Source organism: Cryptomeria japonica, chromosome 11, assembly GCF_030272615.1.
Source record: "Cryptomeria japonica chromosome 11, Sugi_1.0, whole genome shotgun sequence".
NCBI classification, from domain to species: domain Eukaryota; kingdom Viridiplantae; phylum Streptophyta; class Pinopsida; order Cupressales; family Cupressaceae; genus Cryptomeria; species Cryptomeria japonica.
The window spans coordinates 336,600,226-336,624,326 of record NC_081415.1 but is presented as its reverse complement, the minus strand read 5'-3'; the positions used below and the strand labels follow the sequence as shown (position 1 = coordinate 336,624,326).

At 34.8% G+C, this 24,101-nt stretch overlaps 1 protein-coding gene across 1 annotated transcript in view; it reads right to left on the bottom strand.

Annotated features, from left to right (window-relative positions):
- Positions 1–1,476: 1,476 nt before the first annotated feature.
- Positions 1,477–24,101, bottom strand: part of LOC131074961 (chloroplast stem-loop binding protein of 41 kDa a, chloroplastic) — a 126,255-nt gene continuing 103,630 nt past the window's right edge. Inside the window, exons 5-6 of the mRNA XM_058011716.2 lie at positions 2,003–2,280; positions 1,477–1,846 (exon numbers count right to left, since the gene is read on the bottom strand). Coding sequence (XP_057867699.1) covers positions 1,664–1,846; positions 2,003–2,280 — 461 coding nt within the window. The 3' untranslated portion in view covers positions 1,477–1,663. The remainder of the gene's footprint in view (positions 1,847–2,002; positions 2,281–24,101) is intronic.

Sequence of the window (24,101 nt, the reverse complement as noted above, 5' to 3'; positions counted from 1 at the left end):
GGTCCCTAACATGATTTGTTCATAATAGGACTTTTTGTAAAGCTTTAACAGGCTTGGCTCCTAACAGGGTGAACTTCAGAAGAGTTCAGAATACTTGTGGGTATTCATCCCCGCCGTGGTTTTTACCATTTGAGTTTCCACGTCAAAATCATTGTGTTGAGTGGTGAATGGTTTTTGTGATTATGTTTGCTATTTTTAATTTGTTTAACTGCTAAATCCACTTAGGTATGATAAGATGACCGGCAGTAATCTGAAATATGCTTTTACTATTATTAGTAAAGTATTTGAATATTTTTGTTAAAAGGTTTTGAGAGTTTCAGATTTGTTATATTGTTATAATGTTATGGCAATCAACTGGTATACTTGATAGTGCTATTGAAGTTTGTAGTTCAATGTTTGAACCAGTTAGTTCTGAGATTGGCTTGGGAGGTTGTTTTGGAGTTTGGTGAAAGTTTAGTCAGTTTTCTATCTACTGATTCACCCCCCCCTACCCCCCCTCCTCCTCTCAGTAGTTGTCCGGATCCTTATTGATTCATCATACCATCAATGTGTGCCTTTGTTGACCTTGATTTATGACAAGATATGTGGATTGTGAGCTAGTGGATGAAGGGATATATGGACCTAAGATGGATGGAAGGGAAGGAGTATATTTTGACTTAGATTTTGTAGGGATACCAATGTCTTAAGTGTGAGATATGTTGCAAGGACCATAGCCATCAAGATTTGCTTTGATATGGAGGGATTCTAATGTGCCTTGTTCATGTAGGCCTAACCCTTTGCCTTGATAAATCTTTTGATTAATGGGATACTTGTTGCTTTGGGAAGAAGACACAAGTCCATTTTGAGGTGAATATAGTATGGAAGAGTGATAGGATCACGAAGTAGACCGGACCCAATGGAAGTGGAGGAACCCATTTGACATGTAAGAGGTCCATTAACAACTTGCACGAAGATGTTGGGATCATATGGTGGACTAGGAGGATTGATGGGATCTTTAGGTGGATATTGAGGAATGATAGGTTCATCTAGGGAGATTCCATGGAATCTCGTGGGGGACATGAAGGATTTAATTGCAGATTCAAGAAATATCAGCAAAGGAAGAAGCAAGAGGATGGAATATGAATCCTACTCAAGCTTCTTCGGCAGTACATTCCACTCAACTAAAATAGAAATAGATATTCTATTAAGGTCTCTGCTTTTGACGTAGATTTTGCGAGATTTGAAAATATTATCAATAAAAGTCATGCTGAAAATTATAATAGTGATAATTACAATGTACCAAAAACTGCATTGGTTGATCAAGTTAGTCTGCAGTCCAAATTTATTGTAGATGTATTGTGTGAATTGAGGTTGTTGTCACTCAACAAGCCATTCAGAATCATACTGTGCATGTTGTGATGGCCATTTATTTGTTTTTCATAATCAACTTGATATGTTTAAGCATCAATTGCGTTCATGATGAAATTGACAACAGAATGCTACTTTTGGAAGTCATACATGATTTCTGATTCTTTTATAAGATCAAAGTTTCTATAAATATACTGACAAGAATTACAACTCAAAGAATTACATTGATTGTTCATATCTGCCCAAACATCAACTCTTAGATAATGAAGCAGCACTTATTGCACAAATATAATTGCATTTCGTGTTGTTCAAATTTTCACACAGTGATTGCTACCCTTGAAGACTCCAAAATCTTGTCATCCAATTCAAACTTCATTTCTTTCTTGTCTCTTCCAATAGCAATATATTCCTCAAAGCGCTCTTTTAAGTCTTCTAAAAGATTTGTGGTGCTTTGCCATCCGAGAATCTCCTTTGCTGCTCTTGGTTCCGCATAAAAATGCTATTTACAGCGAAAGAAGTAAGATATTGTTCAAAAACGTATAATTTTATAATAATAAAATCAATATGCTTTATTTCTTATAATGATTATTAATCTCTAATGATAAGTGCGATAATGTTTTCATGCAATCGAGAAGATAATGAAGAAAGAACTTACCATATTTCGAAAGGGGAATGCTTTTTTGGCATCAATGCCAAGAGACTTGGGATCGTAATGAACAATATCAGCTTTTTTTCCAGCAACTTTAGCACAGAGTTTGACAAGCCCATCAAATGTGATAGCTCGATCACAAACAGCATTGAAAACATTGCCATTGGCAGCAGACGGTTTCTGAACTGCAAGGACAAGCATGCTTGATAGGTCTTTAACATGTGCTATATTCGTCACTTGCATTCCAGAACCTGGAATTGGAACTGGCCTGTCTCGGACGATACCTATGACACCAACATAAATCTTTCAACATTAAAAATAAAAATACAAGTTCAAATTTTTGGTTTTTGCTTGTATAATGTTTAACTGTATTTTAGTGTCAAATAAATATATTTTGAAATACTTCTGTGAACAGATATTATTCAGCAAGTGACTACAACACTAAGATTTTAAAGACAAAAATGAAACCATTCAACACATAAACTTTAATATTCGCTACGATTGAACAATGCATAACCTTTGGCTTGAATTTCATAGGTTCGTAAATCTTTATCAGGATTGTGATTGATCTAATACTACAACGTCATGAGTAAATAAAACAGAAATATAATAAATTCAAGGGTCGCTTGATGCTATATGTGATTTCGTTATAGTAACTTTATAAGATGGATTCTGCCAACACAAAAAGTTGGTGTTAAGGTCAAATTAGAGTAATACGGCATTTCAATAATTCCATAGTTTAAAACAATGCAAGAAACTTCCTGTTGACAATATGGTAGCAAGTTACAGGCTAGTGCCAAACGTTGCAGTGATTTCAGTAGGCTAATGCAGGTGACCTATTATGAGCGTTAGTTTATTATGGTGAATTCTTGTTTTCAGATATCTTGTTTGGAGTAAATGCATTATGAAAGAAATTAAGTCATTCCAATGCACTACATTTCTCTTTTCTTTTCCTACAACAAAGTATTACAGTTCATGGTTGGATTGCTGTGAATAAGAGTGAATTCGTTGATTGACGAAGGAAAGTTGTACGCAGGGTCTTTTCTTGCACGCTTAATTTCCCAAGGTTATGTTAGAACAGCCAAAGGCTCAAATAAAAATGTTTTCAAGGATTCTATTGATTTGTTTGATTTGGCTAACATGATCGGTCGGCTTGGTCTTCTAGTCGAAAAAGTTGTCTTAGCTCATGGGATCTTTTTTCCCAAAATTGTCCCACTGCCTTCTACTACATGACGAACGTTTTAAATTGGGGAACTAGGAGATACGGATGAGATGTAGACCAAAGGGCTATCTGACGTAGTAGCTAGTCATATCTAATGTCGTTTGAAACCACAAGGCCAGGTTGCATAACGTGCAGGATCTACCTAACTCTAAAGGTGGATCTCAATTGCAAAATATTGGATAAATAGAATGAAGAAAAATAGACGTTGTAGTCAATTTCGACTAAGCATCGCATAAAGTAAAGAAAGATAAGTAGGAAACGCAGCTCGTGTTCAAAGTAACTCATTCATTCAAATTCAAATCTAAATACTAAAAAGTAAAGTTCTAAAATAGTGCCGATGTCAAGAAAATCGCTCCACAATCCACAAACAATTTTACAGAAAAGTAAAGAAGAAAAATAAGATCCCTCTCTGCTAAAGTCAACCAAGAAATGAAATAAATAAGACAAGTAGTTAAGCTAATCCTAGATCTGTTCAAACAAGGAATGCACCAAAATCCAAAGCTGCAAGTTAGCCTGATGATAGCTCAAGAATAGCGATGCTTAGATCAAAATAGAATTGAAGCTAAATACAAGAAACGATAGGAATTCAATCCAAAGTGACACTATAGCTTATGCAATGTGAAATGAAGATTATAAGGATTCGAAATTGTCAATGAGATGGTATGAAAAATCAGCACACGTGGATTTGATAGGTTGATTTTGGACTCAGACTTTGACTTAGCATAGAAACCGGACATTGTATTGACAATTTTTTGCATATTCCTCACAGTTACAAAAGATACATAATATGAGCCCAAGGTAGTCTTAAATATATAAACCATTATCCTTATAAATAAGATGCCATTAACCTTGCAATCCTATGTATTATTCATGTGCCTCCAACACTGTTCAAAGTGTCCTTGGATGTCGAGGGTGTAATTGGAAATTGATTTTGTAGATTCCCTGATAATCTTGGCATTAGTTGTTATATCCATTTGTAAAGTAGGTGGAGTTGGCAATGCAAATTACGCAGTTACTTTTAGCAAGTTTCTAAACATGGGCATGAAAATGAGTAGTAGAGCATCTTGAATGTTGTTGGTGGGTCCCATATCTGATGGGTAATGATTTTGGATGCCTACCATGAGATGTAGGCCATTATGGAGTTATGTCAAAGATACCGTCTATTATTGGTATGGAGATTTTTTTTGCTATTCAGGGCTCATTGGGAGTTAAATTTATTAGTCTCAAAGGAGCCACTTCATTTTATTTCTGGGAGTTTGATGGTACAATGTTTTGGGAAACCATTTGTAGTATTCCTCTCCCATTTCTCTATAAAGTGGAAATATGAGATAGTAGTTTAATGAGATTGTTTTACACGTATGTAGGTATTGCCTGTGTATTGCTACAGTGAAGAGAGTGTCAGTGTGTGGATGTATCTCAACTTTGAAGATCAATACATATTTATCCTCTTTCTCACAAAGATTAATAATTTAAAATATTTGTGAACTCTATGTTAAAATAATTATTATTTAGTAATGGTCAAGTATTTTTTATTCATAGGCTTTAATAAAATCATTTTGACTTTAGAAAATTCTTTATGCTTTACGAGTCTACTCTTTTTAATCCCACCATAAAGTGGCTTGTCACCCTTCATTATAAACATATATAAGCTCTCATTTCTTATTTATTAATAAATATCTTGGTAATATTTTTGTGCTCTAGTTTTTGTAATATGGTATCAAAGCTTAGCTAGAGTTTTGGAAACTATGAGAACATGAAGACTTAGAGACTACTACGAACAAGGATCGAGCGAACAGTTGCCAACATAATACAGTAAAGAGCCAAAAAGATTCATACAATAGATTGTATAAAATTGTGTCAATTTTGGAAAATCATGCAAAGGTTGAATATTGAAAAATATGAATGGAAAATTGTGTTTTTGAAACAAAATCATGTAGTTTTTCTAACAAGGATCAAGCGAGGGGTCGCCAACATAGTACAATATAGAGCCAAAAGGATTCATACAACAGATTGTAGTTTTTGAAGTAAAATCATGAAGACTTAGAGACTACTATGAAAAAGGATCGAGCGAGGGGTTGCCAACATAGTACAGTAAAGAGCCAAAAGGATTCATACAACAGATTGTATAAAATTGCGTCAGTTTTGGAAAATTACACAAAGGTTTATTATTGAATATTGAAAAAAATGTATGGAAAATTGTGTAATTTTTAAGTAAAATAATGGACTTTTGTTGAAAAAATCACAATTTTTCCTAATGAAAAATGCAAATAAATTTTCAGAATCACAAGGTGTACTTTTTTAATAAAAAATCACATCCTTGTTTCATATTGAAAATCATGACCAATTTAGTTTATTGCAGAATTTTTGCTTAGAAAAAAACAAAAGATTTTTTATTAAAATCATACTAGCTAGGGCACATGAAGTTCATGCAACTATAAAATGGTTTATATTGTGGATTTTTTCTCCTAGAAATTGAATGAGGTTTTACATTGTTATTCATGTTGATGCATGTAATAGTGTTGTATTTAGAAAGTGTCCTTGGACCGCTTGATCTTTAGCCAAGATGTTGTGTTTGATGAAGAAGTTGGGTCTTTCCAAACTTCTCCAATGTTCAAGATTACCAAAGAATAGCCTATTATGGCTAAGGATTCAGGTGTTTAGCTTCAAGTAGATCCACCTAAATAAGGGGAGGATTCAAAGCATATTGTCCCCCAAACCAATAATAGTCTCAAATTCTAATGATGATAGCTTAAATCAACATTCAAATGACACAGATATAGGTAGCCCAAGTCATGGTGACGACACTATTTTTTTATGAAGAGAATCCTAAGAGCAGGTCAAAGTGGTGGTAAAGCACGATTGGCATTGTTTGAGGAAGTGAAATGATCAAAGGACAATCTTCGAGAGGCAAGAGCAAGAACACAGTTAACTTTTTTCTAATGACCAATATTTAGGGAGTATATGATCCACAAGTATTTGAGGCTAAAAGAAAACGTAAATGGAAAATGTCCATGGCAAATGAACACAAGAATCTTATGCAAAAATAAGATGGGAGCATTCAAATCTTCCACTTGGAACGAAACCCATTGGCTACAAATGGGTGTAGTGTAGAAGGTAAAGTATAAGCTAGATGGTACATTAGACAAGTACAAAGCTCAATTGGTTGCAAAAAGGGTTCTCACAAAGAGAGGGAAGACTATGAGGAGACCTATGCTTGTTCAACAAAGATGAGCACCATCCAATTATTCCTAACCATGATAGCTCAATTTGGCTAGACAATCCATCAAATGGACAGAAAGAGTGCCTTTCAATGGAGATTTGGAGGAATAAGTTTACATGTTGCAACCACAAGGTTTCCAAGTTACAAGGAAGGAGCATCTTGTTTACTAGTTGAAGAAATCTTTATATGGCCTAAAATAGGCACCCAAGGCATGGTACATCAAATTTGATAGGTATTTGGTTGAATAGAGATTTCAACAAAGTCCTTCGGATTCCAATTTGTACTTCAAAAGCACAAGTAATTATCTCATTCTATCGGTTTTATAGATGGATGATATCATTATTACTAGTGGTGAGGCATATGCAATTGGAGAGATCAAATATAATGAGTAAATGTTGACATAATTGATCTAGGTCCCTTACATTACTGCCTAAGTGTAGAAGTTTGGCAAACAAATGGCAGCATTTTTGTTGTACAATCCAAATATACCAAGTGTTTGATCAACAAATTTAAAATGACAAATTGCAAAATCTGATCTGCACCTATGGAGAAAGGGCTAAATCTTTCAGCTAAAACTACTCTAAGATAGTTCATGAGTTATGTAGAAGTTAGAACACAAGATATCACTGAGAGGGGAGTGCATCAATGATTATAAATAATTTCAAATAGTGTGTGCACCCGATAGAATAATGAAAACACTAACAAGCAATCACACACAAGAGAACATCACATAACACTGGATATACAAGGAAAACCCAATGTGGGAAAAACCTCGGTGAGAAATGTTGTCGGAAATAACAGTTTTACAGTGTTTAGGGCACCAACCCAAGGAGCACGAACCCCTAACAAATTATGGGCACCTACCCAAAGGAGCACCAACCCCTAAACTATTATGAGCACCAACTCAAGGAGCACCAACCCCTAAACTATTTTGAGCACCAACTCCTACACTGAGCACCCACTCAGTGAAATACGATGAGATATAAAAACAATACAATGATAAACACTTTGTTACAAATGATTTTTGTGACCCCTGCAAACAATTCACCTTGCCGGTTGAACTATTTTTTGTCACACTACTTCTTCTCTACCGGATCTCAGTTCTCTCTGTATGAATCCTCTTCAACTCAGCTTCTGCTTTGTCGGATCTCCTCTCACACTCTCTCTGCTCTCCTTCACTCTCAGCGGCTACCTTACCGGTTCAATCTATGTCGGTTTGATAGACTGTTATGTTCTGTAACAGTTTACCGGTTACCTTAAACCCTGTCGGTTAAACCCTTCTTGCCGGTTCTTCTTCTAACACTCAGTCACTTCAATATTTTGCTATCAACACTCAGACTGATCAGCTCTCATCTAGCATGATCACACTTTCTCATCACATAGCTTAAGCCTTTGATTTGCACATTTATACACATGCTTTCCCGCCAAAACAAAAACTCAAACTTTACGTGCCTAGGGTTTTCTTCACCGACCACGATTCGTACCAAATCGGATCTCATCTCCTTGAATCGACAACCTGCAACAGTTCAACAAAAAGCTATGTCCTTTTTTATTCTTCCAATGCACGTTTACTCTACTTAGAAAACTGGACCCTGTTCATCGGCCTTGATTTTGTCAATCACAATAAATGGTCTAGTTGTTTCCTTATCCAAATCAACAAGACGATCAAATATCCTACTTCGATCATAACTCTAAAAAATCTCTGCCTTTCGATTTGCTTTGAGCCGCAATCCTCTGCAATCGATTCATGATTTCCGCAGTCTTCATTTAATATCGACCTAATCGGCAACTACCTCATCGATGCACTATTCACCTACCACTGCATGTTCGCCACCTGGAGTCCACGTGACATCTCTGTCAGCATCCAACTCACTTGATTGTGTTGGTTAAAACTCAGTCACCGACCAAACATACTACCAGTATACACTAACCGATTAACCTTCATATCGTGAACTTCTCTTTTCAGTCGGTTAGGACATGTTATCATTTACCGGTGACAGTCCTCAACCATTTTGCCAAAGTGGCAAACACTTCACATCCTTTCATCTTCTTATCTGGGTCCTTCAATTTTTCTCTTTGCTTGCTTACCGGTTGACATCAACATGCCAACAATCTGCAATACTCCTACTTGCATACTGGTAACATCAACTTGCATACCGGTTGACATCAATGACAACACAATGCCAACAATAGCCTACAAGAAGCTAGTGGGGAGCCTAATACATCTTACAGCCACTAGACCTGATTTGAGCTATGTTATGAATTTTATTTCTAAATTCATGTCAACATGAAAGGAAGAACATTGGACTGCAATGAAGCTGGTGTTGAGATATGTGAAAGCAACACTTCACTTTGACATTCTATATAGAAAAAGAAAAGGATCTAGGTTTTGTGGGTTTATAGATTCAAATTGGATAGGTTCTACAAATGACAAAAATTCCACTTCTAGATATGTTTTTAGCCTTGGCATGGGTGCACTCACATGGACCAACAAGAAGCATCATGTAGTAGCTCTTTCTTTGACTAAAGTAGAATATCGAGTAGTATAAGCAACACATGAGGAAATTTCGCTCAAAAGGATGCTTTCAAACATGAAGATGCCTCAAATTGAGCCTTCACCCCTGTTGTATGACAATCAAAGAGTGCTCAAACTTGTCAAGAATCTATTCTTCCACACGTTTACCAAACATGTGGAACTACAATGTCACTTCATCAAACAACATGTCAAAGATGGATCCATTATATTGCAAGATTGGTCCAATCGAGGACAAAACTACAAACATTCTTACCAAATCATTGGGCCTTGATAAATTTCAGAAATTTTAAGATAAGCTTGGTGTAGTTAGTAGATTGACATAAAGTAGAGGGGGCAAGGGGTGGGTGTTAAAGTAATTATTATTTAGTAAAATTCAAATAATTTTTAGTCACTGGCTTTAATAAAGTCATTTTGACTTTAGGATAGACTTCAGAATATTCTTTATGCTTCATTATTTAATTATTTTTAATCCCACATTCATACAATGGCTTGTTGCCCTTCATTGTAAACATATATAATTAAGATCTTTCTTCTTATTGAATTAATGAATATTTTAGTAATATTACCATGCTCTAGTGATACTATAGGACCAACACTAAGTGCTTGAACTCAAAGGCAATGAAGTTTAGAAATAACATTGTACACTTGATTCACAGTTACCATCTTTTCTCTTTGCCCCTTTCTCAGGTCCTCTTTTTCCTCAAAGGTCTTTGAGCTTGCAGCTCTCACACAACTTAGGTGGGTAGCATGCATACAAGAAGCACCTTAGCCAAGAATACAAGAAAGGTGGAATTCTAGGCAGTTGATTCCTTCTACACTAAATTTAGTCTTACAATAATTGCAAACCAATTCCCCTTTCTTAGCACCCATACTAGCATGTTTGCAACAAGAGTCCTTGAGTGGTGCCAACATTATGATGATTCGCAAGTAGGTCACATAAAAATAAACAAAAATATATATTTTTTAATGTTGTAAATTAAAAAAGAGAGAAGATTGGAAAAAAAGATGGAATATAGATCAAGAAAGAAATAAGAACAAATGAAGAGAATAAAATCTTCTCTTTACTATCTTTTTCATCTTGTTCCATGTTGGAAACTTGAGTAAAAAACTAAAATAAATAAAATATTATAGTCGTTGGCAATTTAATTTGTCACTTTTGTGACAACACAATCCAAATGGTGTGTGAGGAATCCTCTCTTCAAATTAGCAAGGGAGGCTCCCTAATTTAATCTAATCCTAAAACCTAAAATATGTAAATTAGATAATAAAATATGCAAACAATACAAAATTACAAATAACTTTTCGGGAGTTTGGCAAGACCTATCTTTTGATATTGGAGGTAGGAGAGCAAGACTGAAAGTACTTTATCTCACCAAGAGGCTTTTATTGCTTTTGTAACTAAACCATACCATAAATTTAAACATTAATAATCTCCAATGGTTAAAACATAAATCACTAGCTACACATCAACATATGGATTGTTCTAAACAAGAAACAATGTGCTTATAGTTATAACAATAATTGATGAACATGATTGAAACCAAGCAACAACTCCAAAGCATGCAAAGCTACTACACAAGGTAGAAAATCGGTGCTACAAAAAGTTAAACAAAAACCTTTTTTACTACTTGAGCTTCTAAACTTGCATGATTACAATACAAAATTCAACTCTAAACTTGAACAAAAATTTTAGAAGCATAATCTTAACACAAACTCTCCTTAAATTCAATGTGCTCACAACACTTATTTATAAGCTCTCTAGAAAAAATAATGATATAAAACTTCTTCAAAACAAGCTTTAACCTAAATTCTGAAAAAGAGGTAACAAACAATAGCTTGCACAAGACTTTTCTTTACTTTAAAATTTTCTTTCCCTAATTTGAGCATTCACTTTCAATAAATGGGTAAGATGTTTTGTTGTCTAAACCTATTCTTCTTATTGATTAAGTCGCCTATGTTGAAGAAATAATCATTGGTTAGTTTTATTCTTTAAATCCTTCAATTTTGGCACATATATTCTCTATACACAACTTAATCACTTTGTCACAATTTTTATCCACCATTGCCAACATGGTCATCATTTTAACTTGGCATTGTCAACGTATAAGTGCAATTTTACACTTTACCCACTAGTCACAATTTTCTACTACTATTGCCACTTTTGGTTGTTTTAACTTTTTTTAAAGTGGCATTGCCAATTTGAAAAGGCAAATTTCACTTACATTTTTAATGCAATTTTACTGATCAAACTTTTTAGCTAGTATGGCCAACCTTGTTGCACCTTGTGAATGCAATAACCATGCAAAATAACTTATCTTTAAAAATTTTAGGTTGGTCATTGATCTTTGCCACTTGAGTTGCTCTTCCTTTTGGTAGACACACATTTTGTCCACCCATGCCAATAAGGTCATGCATTTAAAGTTGCATCATCACTGAATTTGTGTGAAAATATTTTAATTCTCTTTCCCCTTGCTCACGTTGCATTTTTATTCCGATGTTGCCACCTTGGTCGCACTTTCTTCCTATTACAACCACTCAAAATGTGTGAAATAACTTAACACTTGGACTCTTTCCTACCAGTCACATTTTTCCTATCATCATTTATAACAAAACTTTTCTTCGGTTCAATCATTTAAAATAAATAACACAACCCATTAAACTTGATGATTTGAAATATCCCACCCTGATCTGGATATTTGTTTTTTTGAAGTTTTGTTTTCCTGATTTTTTTTGTGTTTTTACAATTTCTGATTTTTTTTATATTTATTGCATATAATGAAGATACATGAAATAATAATGAAAATACTGAAATCACAACTCCTAGACCTTTTCAAAAATAATCACCCACAAATCAGAACTAAATAATTGCTTAAATCTTGAATGATTGCATACCTAGTTTGTATGCTCTATCTGGTACAAAGGATCAGCAAGGCATAGCACTGTTTGAAATTATTTTAACTTCAACAAATAATCAGTGGTAACAGCAAATTTGTATGGCCTGGGATGTAAACTAAAGATCTGCAATTTCGTTGCCCTTGGGTCTGCGGATGATTCTGATCTAAATCTGCTCTGGTTTAAACCTAGAAAACCCTACACTAGGTCCTTGAGATGAATCGGCCAGCCCTAGAATTGGTACGGCCAGCAAAATGAATGCTCAACACCACAAATCTGCAATTCATCCTCTTCCAATCTGCCATACGTATTCCTCTTGTATGAGTGATAAAACATTATCAAACTAAATTCCAATGAAGCACAAGAACAACCCCTGAATGGAGTTATCAGCAGGGTATTCTTGGGTGATCTTTCACACCTGCAAATATCATTCCTCTTGAGGGATTTCAAACTAAAAAATCCATTTCTCTCAACACAACCAGCAAACCCTTCTCAGCTCTTCTTTCATACACATTCAAGAATGAAAATGAGAAAGCATTAAGTATGCTTTTATACCTCCTCAAAACCCACACTCAGGGCGACTTTTTAAATCAATTAAAATTATTTATTTTTGATGTCTTTTCAACTTCATAAAGTTGGTGGTCATAATCACTTTAGTTACTTTATGATACATATATATTTAAGTCACTTTTACCACTTTATATTGTCATATCATAAAGTCACTTTATTTCATTAATATCAGTAAAGTTAAAACATTATTTTTATTTTAATAATAATGATATCTTAATTTGATTCTCCAAACCATGATGAATAGCAAGACCAACCATGGTGATAATTCACCTCCATTACCAAAATAGACATAATGCCAACTGACCACCCTGTAACTTACTATAAATAGTAAGTATGATCCAAATGTCCACGTGACTTACTAAAAATAGTAATTGTATACCAAAGAGTCCTGAATTATCCTAGGAAGGCATACCACAAATAAACTAGGAAAGTAAGTATGATCCAAACGTCCACGTGACTTACTAAAAATAGTAATTTTGTACCAAAGAGTCCTGAATTATCCTAGGAAGGCATACCACAAATAAACTAGGACACTGAACTGAAGAATACTACAATAAGCACCCAAAAGGTCAATTGAAGAGCCATAGAACACTCTCAAAAAGGTCCCCTAATCACCATGTTAGCCTACAGGAACCAAATTCATAGGCTAACCTCTAGAAATCATTGATTCTTTGGAAGGGGACATTACATGATTCCCCTCATGCTACAGTTCACTAGATTCTTTGCCACTCTAGGTTTGGTGACTAAACTCATGTTTACTTGGAGGCTATTTCTATGTTGCCTCTTTTGTGCTTAACCCTTTGCTAATACATCAATTAAACAAGTGATATAAAAATTCCATTTGACACTCATTAATCTTGCATTCAAGACCAAATCTTCTGACTCTTCTCCCCATCCTTCTCTAATGTTTAGTAATTCATGAGCTTGACCATCTTCACTCATTATCTCTCCACTATTGAGCAACCTACAAACATTCTCAACTTTGATAAACTAGACCAACACTTTAAAAACATAGTGATTTGACCTAAAGGATACTTAACTAGCATTGACAACATGACAAAAATGACATAATTATAGTGAATTTTCTGTAGTACTAATTTTGATACTAACAATAGAAAATGGAAAAATGAAAAATAACCAAGAGAAAAAAGACGTGCACCTAAAATTTACTGCTCCAAATTCATTGTTAGATGCTCCAACTGCAGCATGGGCTGCCCCAAAATTATCAAATATACATTTTTGTTATTTTATTTGCTTCTTTTTTGTGTTCCTTCTCCAAAATTATTTGTTTGTTTTTTGCTTTGCGTGATTATTAGTGTGTGCGCTTTATGTGATTATTAATGTGAGTGCTTTATATCTTTTGCTTTGTGGGGTTTTTAAGTGTGTTTTGTGTCTTTTGATTTGTCTCAATGTCACGTGTATTAAGTCAAGATTTTGTCATTTTGGCTTTCTTTCTTCTTCATGTGTTTTTAGCTGAAGCAAGACATGCAAGTCTATTAAAATCCAATGAAAGCTATAAGATTTCCACAATCCGTTCAAATCTTGTATGCAACTTCTAGATTAGATTGTGTGAGCAATTTTTTAACCATCAACATTTCGAATCACACTCCATGATTCATCATTAGGATGCAAGAGAGCTTAAGTAGTTGAAAGATAGTAGGATGTAGACCAAGGCAACAATATAAAGAGGTGTGAGCACAAGGACCTGTTGTGCTTTGCATAGCACACCCAATCTTGACGGGGACCCCTCTGTTTTGGACGGACCGTGAGGGAGAAGGAAGGGCGTTGTGTTTCGATTTCAAGGAGAAATCGAACTTTCCAAATCCATTGAATAAACCCGAAATTTGTAAGCCAAGCAGGGGATAGATAGAATTCGGTGGTTTTTAATCATTTCGCAAGATGAGAGCCCGAATCATAACCAAAATCGCACAGATTTGCTTGCAATCCCAAACTTCTCCTTGCAGAGGGAACAAACGAAGCCCTAGTCATCGCACTCTAGAGTCGAAATGGCAGAAAAACATGATTTTTTTTAGATCCCCGCGTTTTGACAAAATCACGCATTTTCCTTAGAATGCCCAAAAATCATTAAGGGCGAGATGTGAATAAGAGGTCAATTATTTCTTTCCGTATACCCGAGTTTTGAAGGGCAAACAAAGATCTAAGGATTGCTCATTTTTGCTTAAAAATCCGAAGCACAAGGAAAATCGCGCAGGGCAACCAATACGGCTGAATTTCATTAAGTGAAAAAGCAATAGAAAAGTCGCTCGAATTCCCCAAAGGGCCCGAATTTCATATTAAAGGAGGGGCATTTGAAACCAATGAAGAAAGCTCATGCATTTCCATCCCAAAATCCCGAATTTTACTAAGGTAAGGCATTTAAAGCTAAAAACCAAAAGTTGTGCATTCTTAGCAAATTGGCCGAATTTTGTGTTTTGTAAGGTATTTTCACTTGACAGATTAAAAAATCGCCCATTTTAATGAAAATGGCCGAAATTTATCAAAAGAGGGCATTTAAAAAATTGAGTTAAAATCGCATATTTTGAGCAAAATGCCCGAAATTTTAAATGGAAAGCATTTTGATTTAAAACCAAAATCTCTTAATTCAATCAAAACACCCGAAATTGGGAGGGCATTATAACTTAAGCATTTAAAAGGAAAAATTGCACCAAAATGTTAAAACACCAAAAGTTACGAGGGGGGCAAAAGCTAAGTTTGACAAGTTGAAGGAGAGTTCGCTCATTTAGATTAAAATTCACGCATTCCATGTCAAACCACCGAGTCTTGGTGTTTGGTAAAAGGGTGATTAGAATTTAGAATAAAACTCGCACATTTCAAGTCAAGTGATAGAATTAGAGCAAAATCACACAAAGGAGGTTCGCTCATTCTAAGAGCAAGGACCGAATTTTATACTGGAGAAGAGGGGCCTTTTAAGAAAAAATAAATATTTGTTAAATTAATTTATTTAATTTTTCAAAGTAATTAATCCAAGTTGAAATTGATTGTTTGCAAAATTGACGACGTCATTGGAAGGAGTTGGGAGAAAACCTAAGCGCAAAGTGAAGACAGGATCGTGATCGGCACTGAGAAGCGAAAATGCAAAGCACAAGATCAAAACAACAATCCCAAGCGCTGCCAATGCAAGAACGCATTGCAGAGCGCAAGGTTGAAGCGATGAAGCATGGGGAAGTGCGCCACCATCTGAACCAGCAAGATTGAAGACAAAAAATCACACAAAATGCTACAAATATGCATTCTCAAAAACACACAGCTGGAATTAATTCCAGAAAATCAGTTGCAAAATTGCATTGTTTAATGTACATGACTCCCTGTGGGCCCCGTCTAATGAATTTAAAGTGAGGGGACGCAGCTCAATTATTTCCAACTACCGGATTGACCTAAATTAATGCCAAACAGTTGTAGGTAGTTGAGAATATGGTTGGGAGGATAACTGAGGATTAAATAGGCATGGGTTAAGGCTGCCAAAGTTCTAGAAGGCAAATCAGGGCCCTTGGATGTAGTCAATCCTGGCCTTTGGTCCAATTTGTAAAATCTATAAAAAGCAGGGTGCTTCTCACTGTAAAGGGTTAGATTCTAGGTAGATTTTAGACTCTTAAGAGTGTTGAGACATGGACCAGCTAGGACTCGAACCTAGGACCTTCCATACACTGCTAGAGTGCTCTACCACTGAGCTACTGGCCCCTCTTGGACTAGTCCATCGTCGGTCTGGGTGTGGCTTATGTCCAACACCAACACCCCCCCTTAAGCCACACCTCTCGTGTGCTTGGGGCTCCTAGCTTGGACCTGCTCTGATACCATGTTGAGACATGGACCAGCTAGGACTCGAACCTAGGAACTTCCATACGTTGCTGGAGTGCTCTACCACTGAGCTACTAGCCCCTCTTGGACCAGTCCATCGTTGGTCCAAGTGTGGCTTATTTCCAACACCAACAAAGAGGTTAGAATTAGTTAGATCTTTAAGAGTTAGAATAGTTAGATGCAGTTTGTAGATTAGGAGTAGCATAGAACTACTGCAAAAATTGTTGTAATGACAACTAAAGCAAATATATGAACATTGAAATATGGTGTTTGTTGTCTTTGTTTTCTTCTATTTGCATGGTTCCCCTTTAGTTGGTTAGTTAGAGTTCAATGGTTTTAATGGCAAAATGTGGGGGGTATTTGATGCATTTCAGGTTCATACCATTGGGGGCCTGCTGATTGTAGGTCACCGTGCATGGTTAGTCTGAACCTTACCTGTGCTTAGTTCAATCGTATGTATTTGTTTTAGGCTGCACCAAAGTTGGGTGCCTAGATGAGTATCTCCAGTCTGAAAATCCTTCATCCCCTTGGAGATTGCACTATTCTTGTCGAGTTGTGAGGGTGTCTCTGGCAAAACAAGAATCATTTTATGGAAATCTATCTATCCGCAGCACTAGTCATTCCTATCATTGTACTTAGGATCCCTTAACCCTTCCCTTTTGATTTTACTTTGCAGTCCGAGAATCGCAGCGGACCAGCTTGTTGTAAACGTAAGGCCCCTTGTGTTTCCAACAAAACACATCAAACCGTTGAGCTACCCTGCAATCATGAACTGACATTTGGAACCTTGAGGTTGTCCCCTTTGATCAACTAAAACAACATTAGGGATTCCTTACACGAGAGGATAGAACACTCAGCAAGAACATTCTATTATGCGTTGACCAGAGAGAGTTGTTGTTAATCCAACTCTAGCCACGTCAACAAGACTGAGGAGAACACAAGGTCAAAAATAATAAATACAAAAAGCTCACAAAATTGAAGGAACAAACAAGTAAGAATAGGAAAAACAAAGACCAAAAAACTAAAAAGCACCTATGCCCAAAAACAAATGTACAAAAAGAATATGAATATGAATAAATAAAAGAAAAAGAAAGTATGAAAGAAGTAAATGAAAATATATCTAAATATATAAAAATAACACTAAATGCAAATAAAAGGATATATATATATATATATATATATGTATGTATGTATGTATGTATATGTATACATACATACATACATACATATATCTATATACATATGTATACAAACGTTCATACATACATGCATGAATACAAATATATAAATAAAGTCACATACACATAAACAAACACAAAACCAAACACAGACACATACACGCACATGCCTACAAACACACACACAAATAAACACCTCAAAAATTGTTGTAGTTTTGCGGTTATATATTTTTCCAATCTCTTGATTGGTGTAGTTTCTTGTGTTGTGTGTTTTTTAATTTTTGAGGTGTTTATTTGTGTGAGTGTGTGTTTGTAGGTGTGTGCATGTATGTGTTTCTTCATTTGTATGTGTTTGTGTTTGTTTATGTGTATGTGTCTTTAATTATATATTTATATGCATGCATGCATGCATGTATGTACGTTTGTATACATATGTATATAGATATATATATATATATATATATATATATATGTATGTATGTATGTCTGTATACATATGCATATACATACATGCATACAGACATATATATATATGCATGCATGTATGTATGTACGTTTGTATACATATGTATATATATATATATATATATATGTATGTATGTATGTATGTATGTATGTATGTATGTATGTATGACTATGTATACATATGCATATACATACAGACAGACAAACACATATATTTTTATATATTTATATAGATATTTTCATTTACTTCTTTCATACTTTCTTCTTCTTTTATTTATTCATATTCATATTCTTTTTGTGCATTTGTTTTTGGGCATAGGTGCTCTTTAGTTTTTTGGTCTTTGTTTTTTCTATTCTTTACTTGTTTGTTCCTTCAATTTTTTGATCTTTTTGTATTTACTATTTTTGACCTTGTGTTCTCCTCGGTCCTTGTGCTCACACCTATTTTCATTTACTTCTTTCATACTTTCTTCTTCTTTTATTTATTCATATTCATATTCTTTTTGTGCATTTGTTTTTGGGCATAGGTGCTCTTTCGTTTTTTGGTCTTTGTTTTTTCTATTCTTTACTTGTTTGTTCCTTCAATTTTTTTGGTCCTTGTGCTCACACCTCTTTATATTGTTGCCTTGGTCTGCATCCTACTATCTTTCAACTCCTTAAGCTCTCTTTCATCCTGATGATGAATCACGGAGTGTGATTCGAAACATTGATGGTTAAAAAAATTACTCACACAATCTATTCCAGAAGTTGCATACAAAATCCAATAAGTTTGTCAAACTTGCCAAGCACTATAAAATGGGTGAGAAAGCCTCATTTAGGCCTTTCCAAACCAAGCATGGTGAGATTCATTGATTTTTTGGTAAGTTTGGTAAAACTAATGCTGGAGACAAAAAATGCAAACTAGATATTTCCAAAGTACAATAATAAACTAGTATTAACCCAAAAACCAGCAAATGTATCAAGCCTCGGAGAAGTTTAGTGCAAGTGTGTAATGCATAATTATAATCTGAATACAAGAGAGATGTTGAGGCAAGATGTAAGACAAAAAATTGGAAAGAACAAAGTAATAAAAATGAAACTAGGAAAAATCAGCAAGACAAGAAATTCAGAAATTTGTCAATGGATGCTATTGTCAACATTTAATTGACCAAAATCAATAAATGTATGATCCTAATTTAGTAGCCAAAATGTGCAAGAAACAGAACCAAAATATACATCAAAAAAAGGATGAGAAGAGAACAGAAAAAAGAGGAAGTTTCAAAAACTGCAAAACTGCAAAAGTTGTCAATGCTTTCAAAATGCTGCCATAAAAAGTGTAAAGACAGTGAATATTAGCTCAAGAAAAATAAAAAATGGCACCAAAACTAATGCAAATTGGTAATAAGATGTCAAACGGTAAATATAATGAATCAAGATCATCAATGTGATGCTAGGAAATGTGAAAATGTGAACTATACTTTATTAATGTACAAGAATCAACTAGAAATGTGAAACCAGCAAGTCTATGAAATAAAAGGCATAGGAAGCTTATGAGAAGCTCAATGCAAGAGTTTACCCAAAGTTAAGATCCAAATGAAAAAGAGATCTTAAGACAAGATGCAAACATGTCTAAAAATTTGTACAAACCAAACTCAAAAGCTGAAAATTATGCAAAATCGGCAAGATGAGAAATTGTAAAAGACTAAAAGTAATAGAGGACAAACAGCATGAAGCAATAATTAAAACATGCAAGGAACAGATCAATATGTGCGATAGAATCCAAATATAAAGACAAAAATGGAAGGAAACAGCAAACAAAGAAACATGCAACATCCTAAAATTCACAAAAACAGAAAAATTATTAAAGCTGTGAATGCTTTCAAAACCATGACAAATGTTGTCAGTGCCATAAAATTTGTCAAGACAGCGAATGTAAAGCTTAAGGAAGATATAAAAATGGGTGAACAGAACATAAGTCAATAGAATGTCTCAAAATGATATGAAACAAGAATAACAAGTGAAAGAGAAGGGTTATAAACTTGAGAAAAGTAAAGTAGATGGTAAAAGCAACGAGATGCAAGAACGGAACGTGCAGAGTGAGAGTCAGAACAGAAAATGGGTGTGTGAGTATATTGAAAATGAAATATTATCAGTTGACAAGCAAGTGGAGAATCTATTTGGGGTTTGTACAAGTAAGAATGCAATTATGACAAAATAAGATACTTCAGAGACGATGAAGAAGACTTTCAACAGCAAAACCAAATGCAACAAAGCAATGTCAATGTGAAATCGAGCTTAGTAAATCCAAAAGACTGATGAAAACAGAAATCAATCTTGAAAAGTTTTGAACTCAAGAAAGAATATTCTAAGGTATTTCATCAAGCACTTGGGAGGAAACCAAAAAAACCATAAAGAATGTAAACCTGAGGCAAAACTAGAACTACAAATGAAAACAAGACTTAAGGATGTTTAAAGAGAGTGAAATATCAAATAACTGCTATATGTTAGTAAAGTCTGAACCTCCCAGATCTTCCTTCGACTCGATGTCCAAAGCACAAAAACAACCGATTTTACAAACACTAGTTTCAACAAGAAACTCCTAGTGACTTCTTAATACAATCTAATTTAAGACATGATGTCCAGAAGTATGATGCCTATGTATTACCAAAGCTCAAACCTTGCAAATCCATAATGGAAATGAGCAAACTCTAACTACCAGTAAAGTGAAAGCAACTCTAACTACCAGTAAACTAATCTAATATCTACTCTACAAAAAGATCAAAACAAAATTCTGACATGCCATGTACAATATGACAGACTAGGGTGAAGAGTAGAAGGCTCGACTAGGAGTGCCCTAAGAAATGTAAATGTGATTGTGGAGAGGGCTATGTCCCATATCTGTCACACACAGACCACAAGGCCAACGATCCACACTCAAAGCAAGTTTTAGTAGAAAAAAGTAACTAAAATTATCACTCTAATGACATGGATTCATTGGTATAGGCTTGTAGATGACAAGAGAAATTGAGGATAGGCTGCTGCTCACAATTTTCCAATCCCACATAGACTTTTGTATTTATAGTCCAGGGAGTGTACTGAGCTGGTTGAGTATGTGCAGAAAAGTAAAAAAACTTTTATAGGCATCCAAGACCACTTGTTTTGCATTAGTGATCTTTCATTTTCTTTTTGGATGCATAAGGGCAGTGGAAATTCACCAATGTCACTTGTAAGTTGCAACTACAAGCCTGCCAAGGTGATTTCATAACCATCATGGTAGTTTTGTAAGCATCATGGTGTTTTTGTCTATGACACGAGTATTTGCATAATTTTAATTATGCTTTTGCTTATAATATAGGCACTTGCAGAATTGTCGTGGTTATTTATCTTATACCATACATTGTGCAACTGCCATTATAATGCATAAATTGCATCCTTCCAATGTCAAAATAAAAGGAAGAAAGAGGTGATGAAATGAAGACAAACTCAGAAGTTAGCAATAACTAGATGCACTAGGAAAGGCTAAAACAAGGTCAAGAAAGATTACAATGCCAATGAACTATCAAAGAAATTGAATTGGACTAGACCCAACAAACTAAATTAGGGCATGCCTCCAAAATTTCTTATTTTAAAGCTTTCCACATTCCTTTCACTTATTACCAAGCTTCAATGTGACACGAGGAAGACATGTAAGGTATTTTTTTCTTTTAGTTTAATTTTGTTGGGTTAGAGTTAGGTTTTTAACTCTTTGTTGTTCCTTTTTTATTTTATGGTTTAGGGTTGAAGTCAATTTTAACCCTAAATCCTAACATAAAACATAATACTATAAACCAAAGTTCCATGGGGACGTGTCCTTGAGGATCCATTTGACATCCCCCACATTGCAAGGACTTGGATGCTTGGAGTGGAAAACACACTTCTATGGAAAAAATGGTAAAAACCCCCTAAAAACATAGAAGTAGGAGTATTGTCAATGCAAATTCAACATATTGTATTTACTTTTTAAAATATCATTTACATTTAGTTTTCTTAAGTTAATTAATTGCCATCCCCCTATCATCCCTGAAATTGGCAAATTTTTTGATGTCCCCAAACCATGTCCCAATGTCCTCATTTCAACCCATCTTAAAAACTCGAAGAAACACTATCATAACCTTTAACCCTAAAATAACATTTTATCGTAGGATCAACTTTAGGTTTTTTTTTACTACATGGCACCTACAAGTAGTTGTTGTTATGCCAAACCTAAACTATTTTTTCACTTTCGAGTTATCGTTATGTTTTTAAGTCCTGTGAGATTTATTAAACAAAAAATTTTAAGTTGCACTTCTATGCTAAACCTAACTTTAACCCTAATATTTTGTTTAGGGTTAGTGTTGGATTCTTCACCTTTTTGTATTTAGTATTTACAAAACAAAAATTTAGGGATTGCACTTGCTATGCCAAACCTAACTCTAAATTATTATTTCTAGTTTAGCACTAAGGTTGGGTTTAATTCGTTTTATTAAAGTTAATGGCTCTATGCTTTTGCTTTTTAATCTCTTATTAAACCTAAGAAACACGCATCTTTTTATGATTTCAGCTCATAATCTTGGAGGGATTTCTATATGGGCCTATATGAATCCGTGCTCAATTTGCTTCAACTCAAATGCAATTTTTGTTGGAATGAAAATGGAGGAAATAACCATTGCAAATAACATTTAACAAAGTTGTCAGAGCATTATATGAAGGCTTGCAAAAGTCTCCAAAGGAAATAACCCACCAAAGCTTAATTGTCTCTTGAGGTCTTCATAGAAAGCAAGGTAAAAAAAAGAAAGAACTACAATTGAAGCATCCACAAGCTCATTTAGTGACTCCAAAGTTGGAGAGGGATCTTTGAATGAGAAGGTACTTAAACAAAAATTCAAGTCACTACTTCTATCACACCACCTTCCTCTACAAATAAACCTAACAACAATTGGGAAAATGTGAATGTTTTAATTGCACACCATACCACACCCAAATCCCACCTATCAAAGGAAAGCATTGGATGAAGGAATAATATTTATGCACAAGCCAATTTAACAAAAGCTAGTTCTTGTTACTACTTAAGCATCCCATTCAACATTGCACAATCTCCTTATTGAAAAGCAATGATTGGTGCTATTATTATTGTGGGTCTTGGTTTCAAGGCCCCATCACATGGGAGTCTTAAAGTTGATAAGCTTAAAGATACAATGTAGGATGTTACTAAGGTACTTGTTGAGAATCACAAGAAGTGGATGACAGTAACTTGCACTATAATGCTAAAGGGGTGAATTGATAAAACAAATCATACATCAATTTCCTTGTGGCATCTAGGAGTGGCACAACCTTCCTCAACTTTGTAGACGCGACTAGTAAGTGAATGAGCCCACCTAGTTTTTTGCATGGCAAGCAAACTTTCGATGCAAATTACCCCACATTGCCATGAAGCCCATGTGTAGCACATTATCTTGATTTAACCCTAGCAGATATCAGCAAGCTTCCACAAGTTAAGTCTACCATAGAGAGCAGGAGATGCATCACTAAATTCATATATGATCACACTAGGATGTTCAATGTAATGAGATCTTTCATTAAGGGAAAGAAGCTCATTCAACTAGGTGTGACAAGGTTTTTCACTCCCTTGCATTGCAAAATTTGTGTCCAAGAGATGAACTTGAGGCAGATGCTTCTTTCATTGAATTAGGTTGAAAGTAGCTTAGCCAATCACATGTATGGTATCACTAGTACTTGTCTTGTTTTTTATGAGTCTTTTCAAACCCATTCATATGAGATTCTACAAATTTCAAAGGCCTTGGTCAAAGTGCTGCAATTGGTTGATGGAAAAAATCCACCTGTGTTATTTTATAAGGCTATGCATAGAGCAAAGGGAGCCATGTTGTCCAAAATGTAAAATGAGTGCAACTGCAAACACATGCCAATATGGAAGATTATTGATGTTAGATGTGATCACCAAATGCATTGTTACTTCTATGCTACAAGATATTACTTAAATCCATTATTCTTTTATAGTCTATCATTCAAGAACGATGCAAAGATCATAGAAGAGCTATTTAAGTGCAATGCAAACAAAATTTCATAATGTATAGGATCAACAAGAAGCCATTGCAAAGTTGCCAAATCACCAACAAGACGAGGGCTTCTTCACCAACATATATGCAGTTTACTCAAAAAATTAAAACCAAGTATTCAATTTTACATTAATA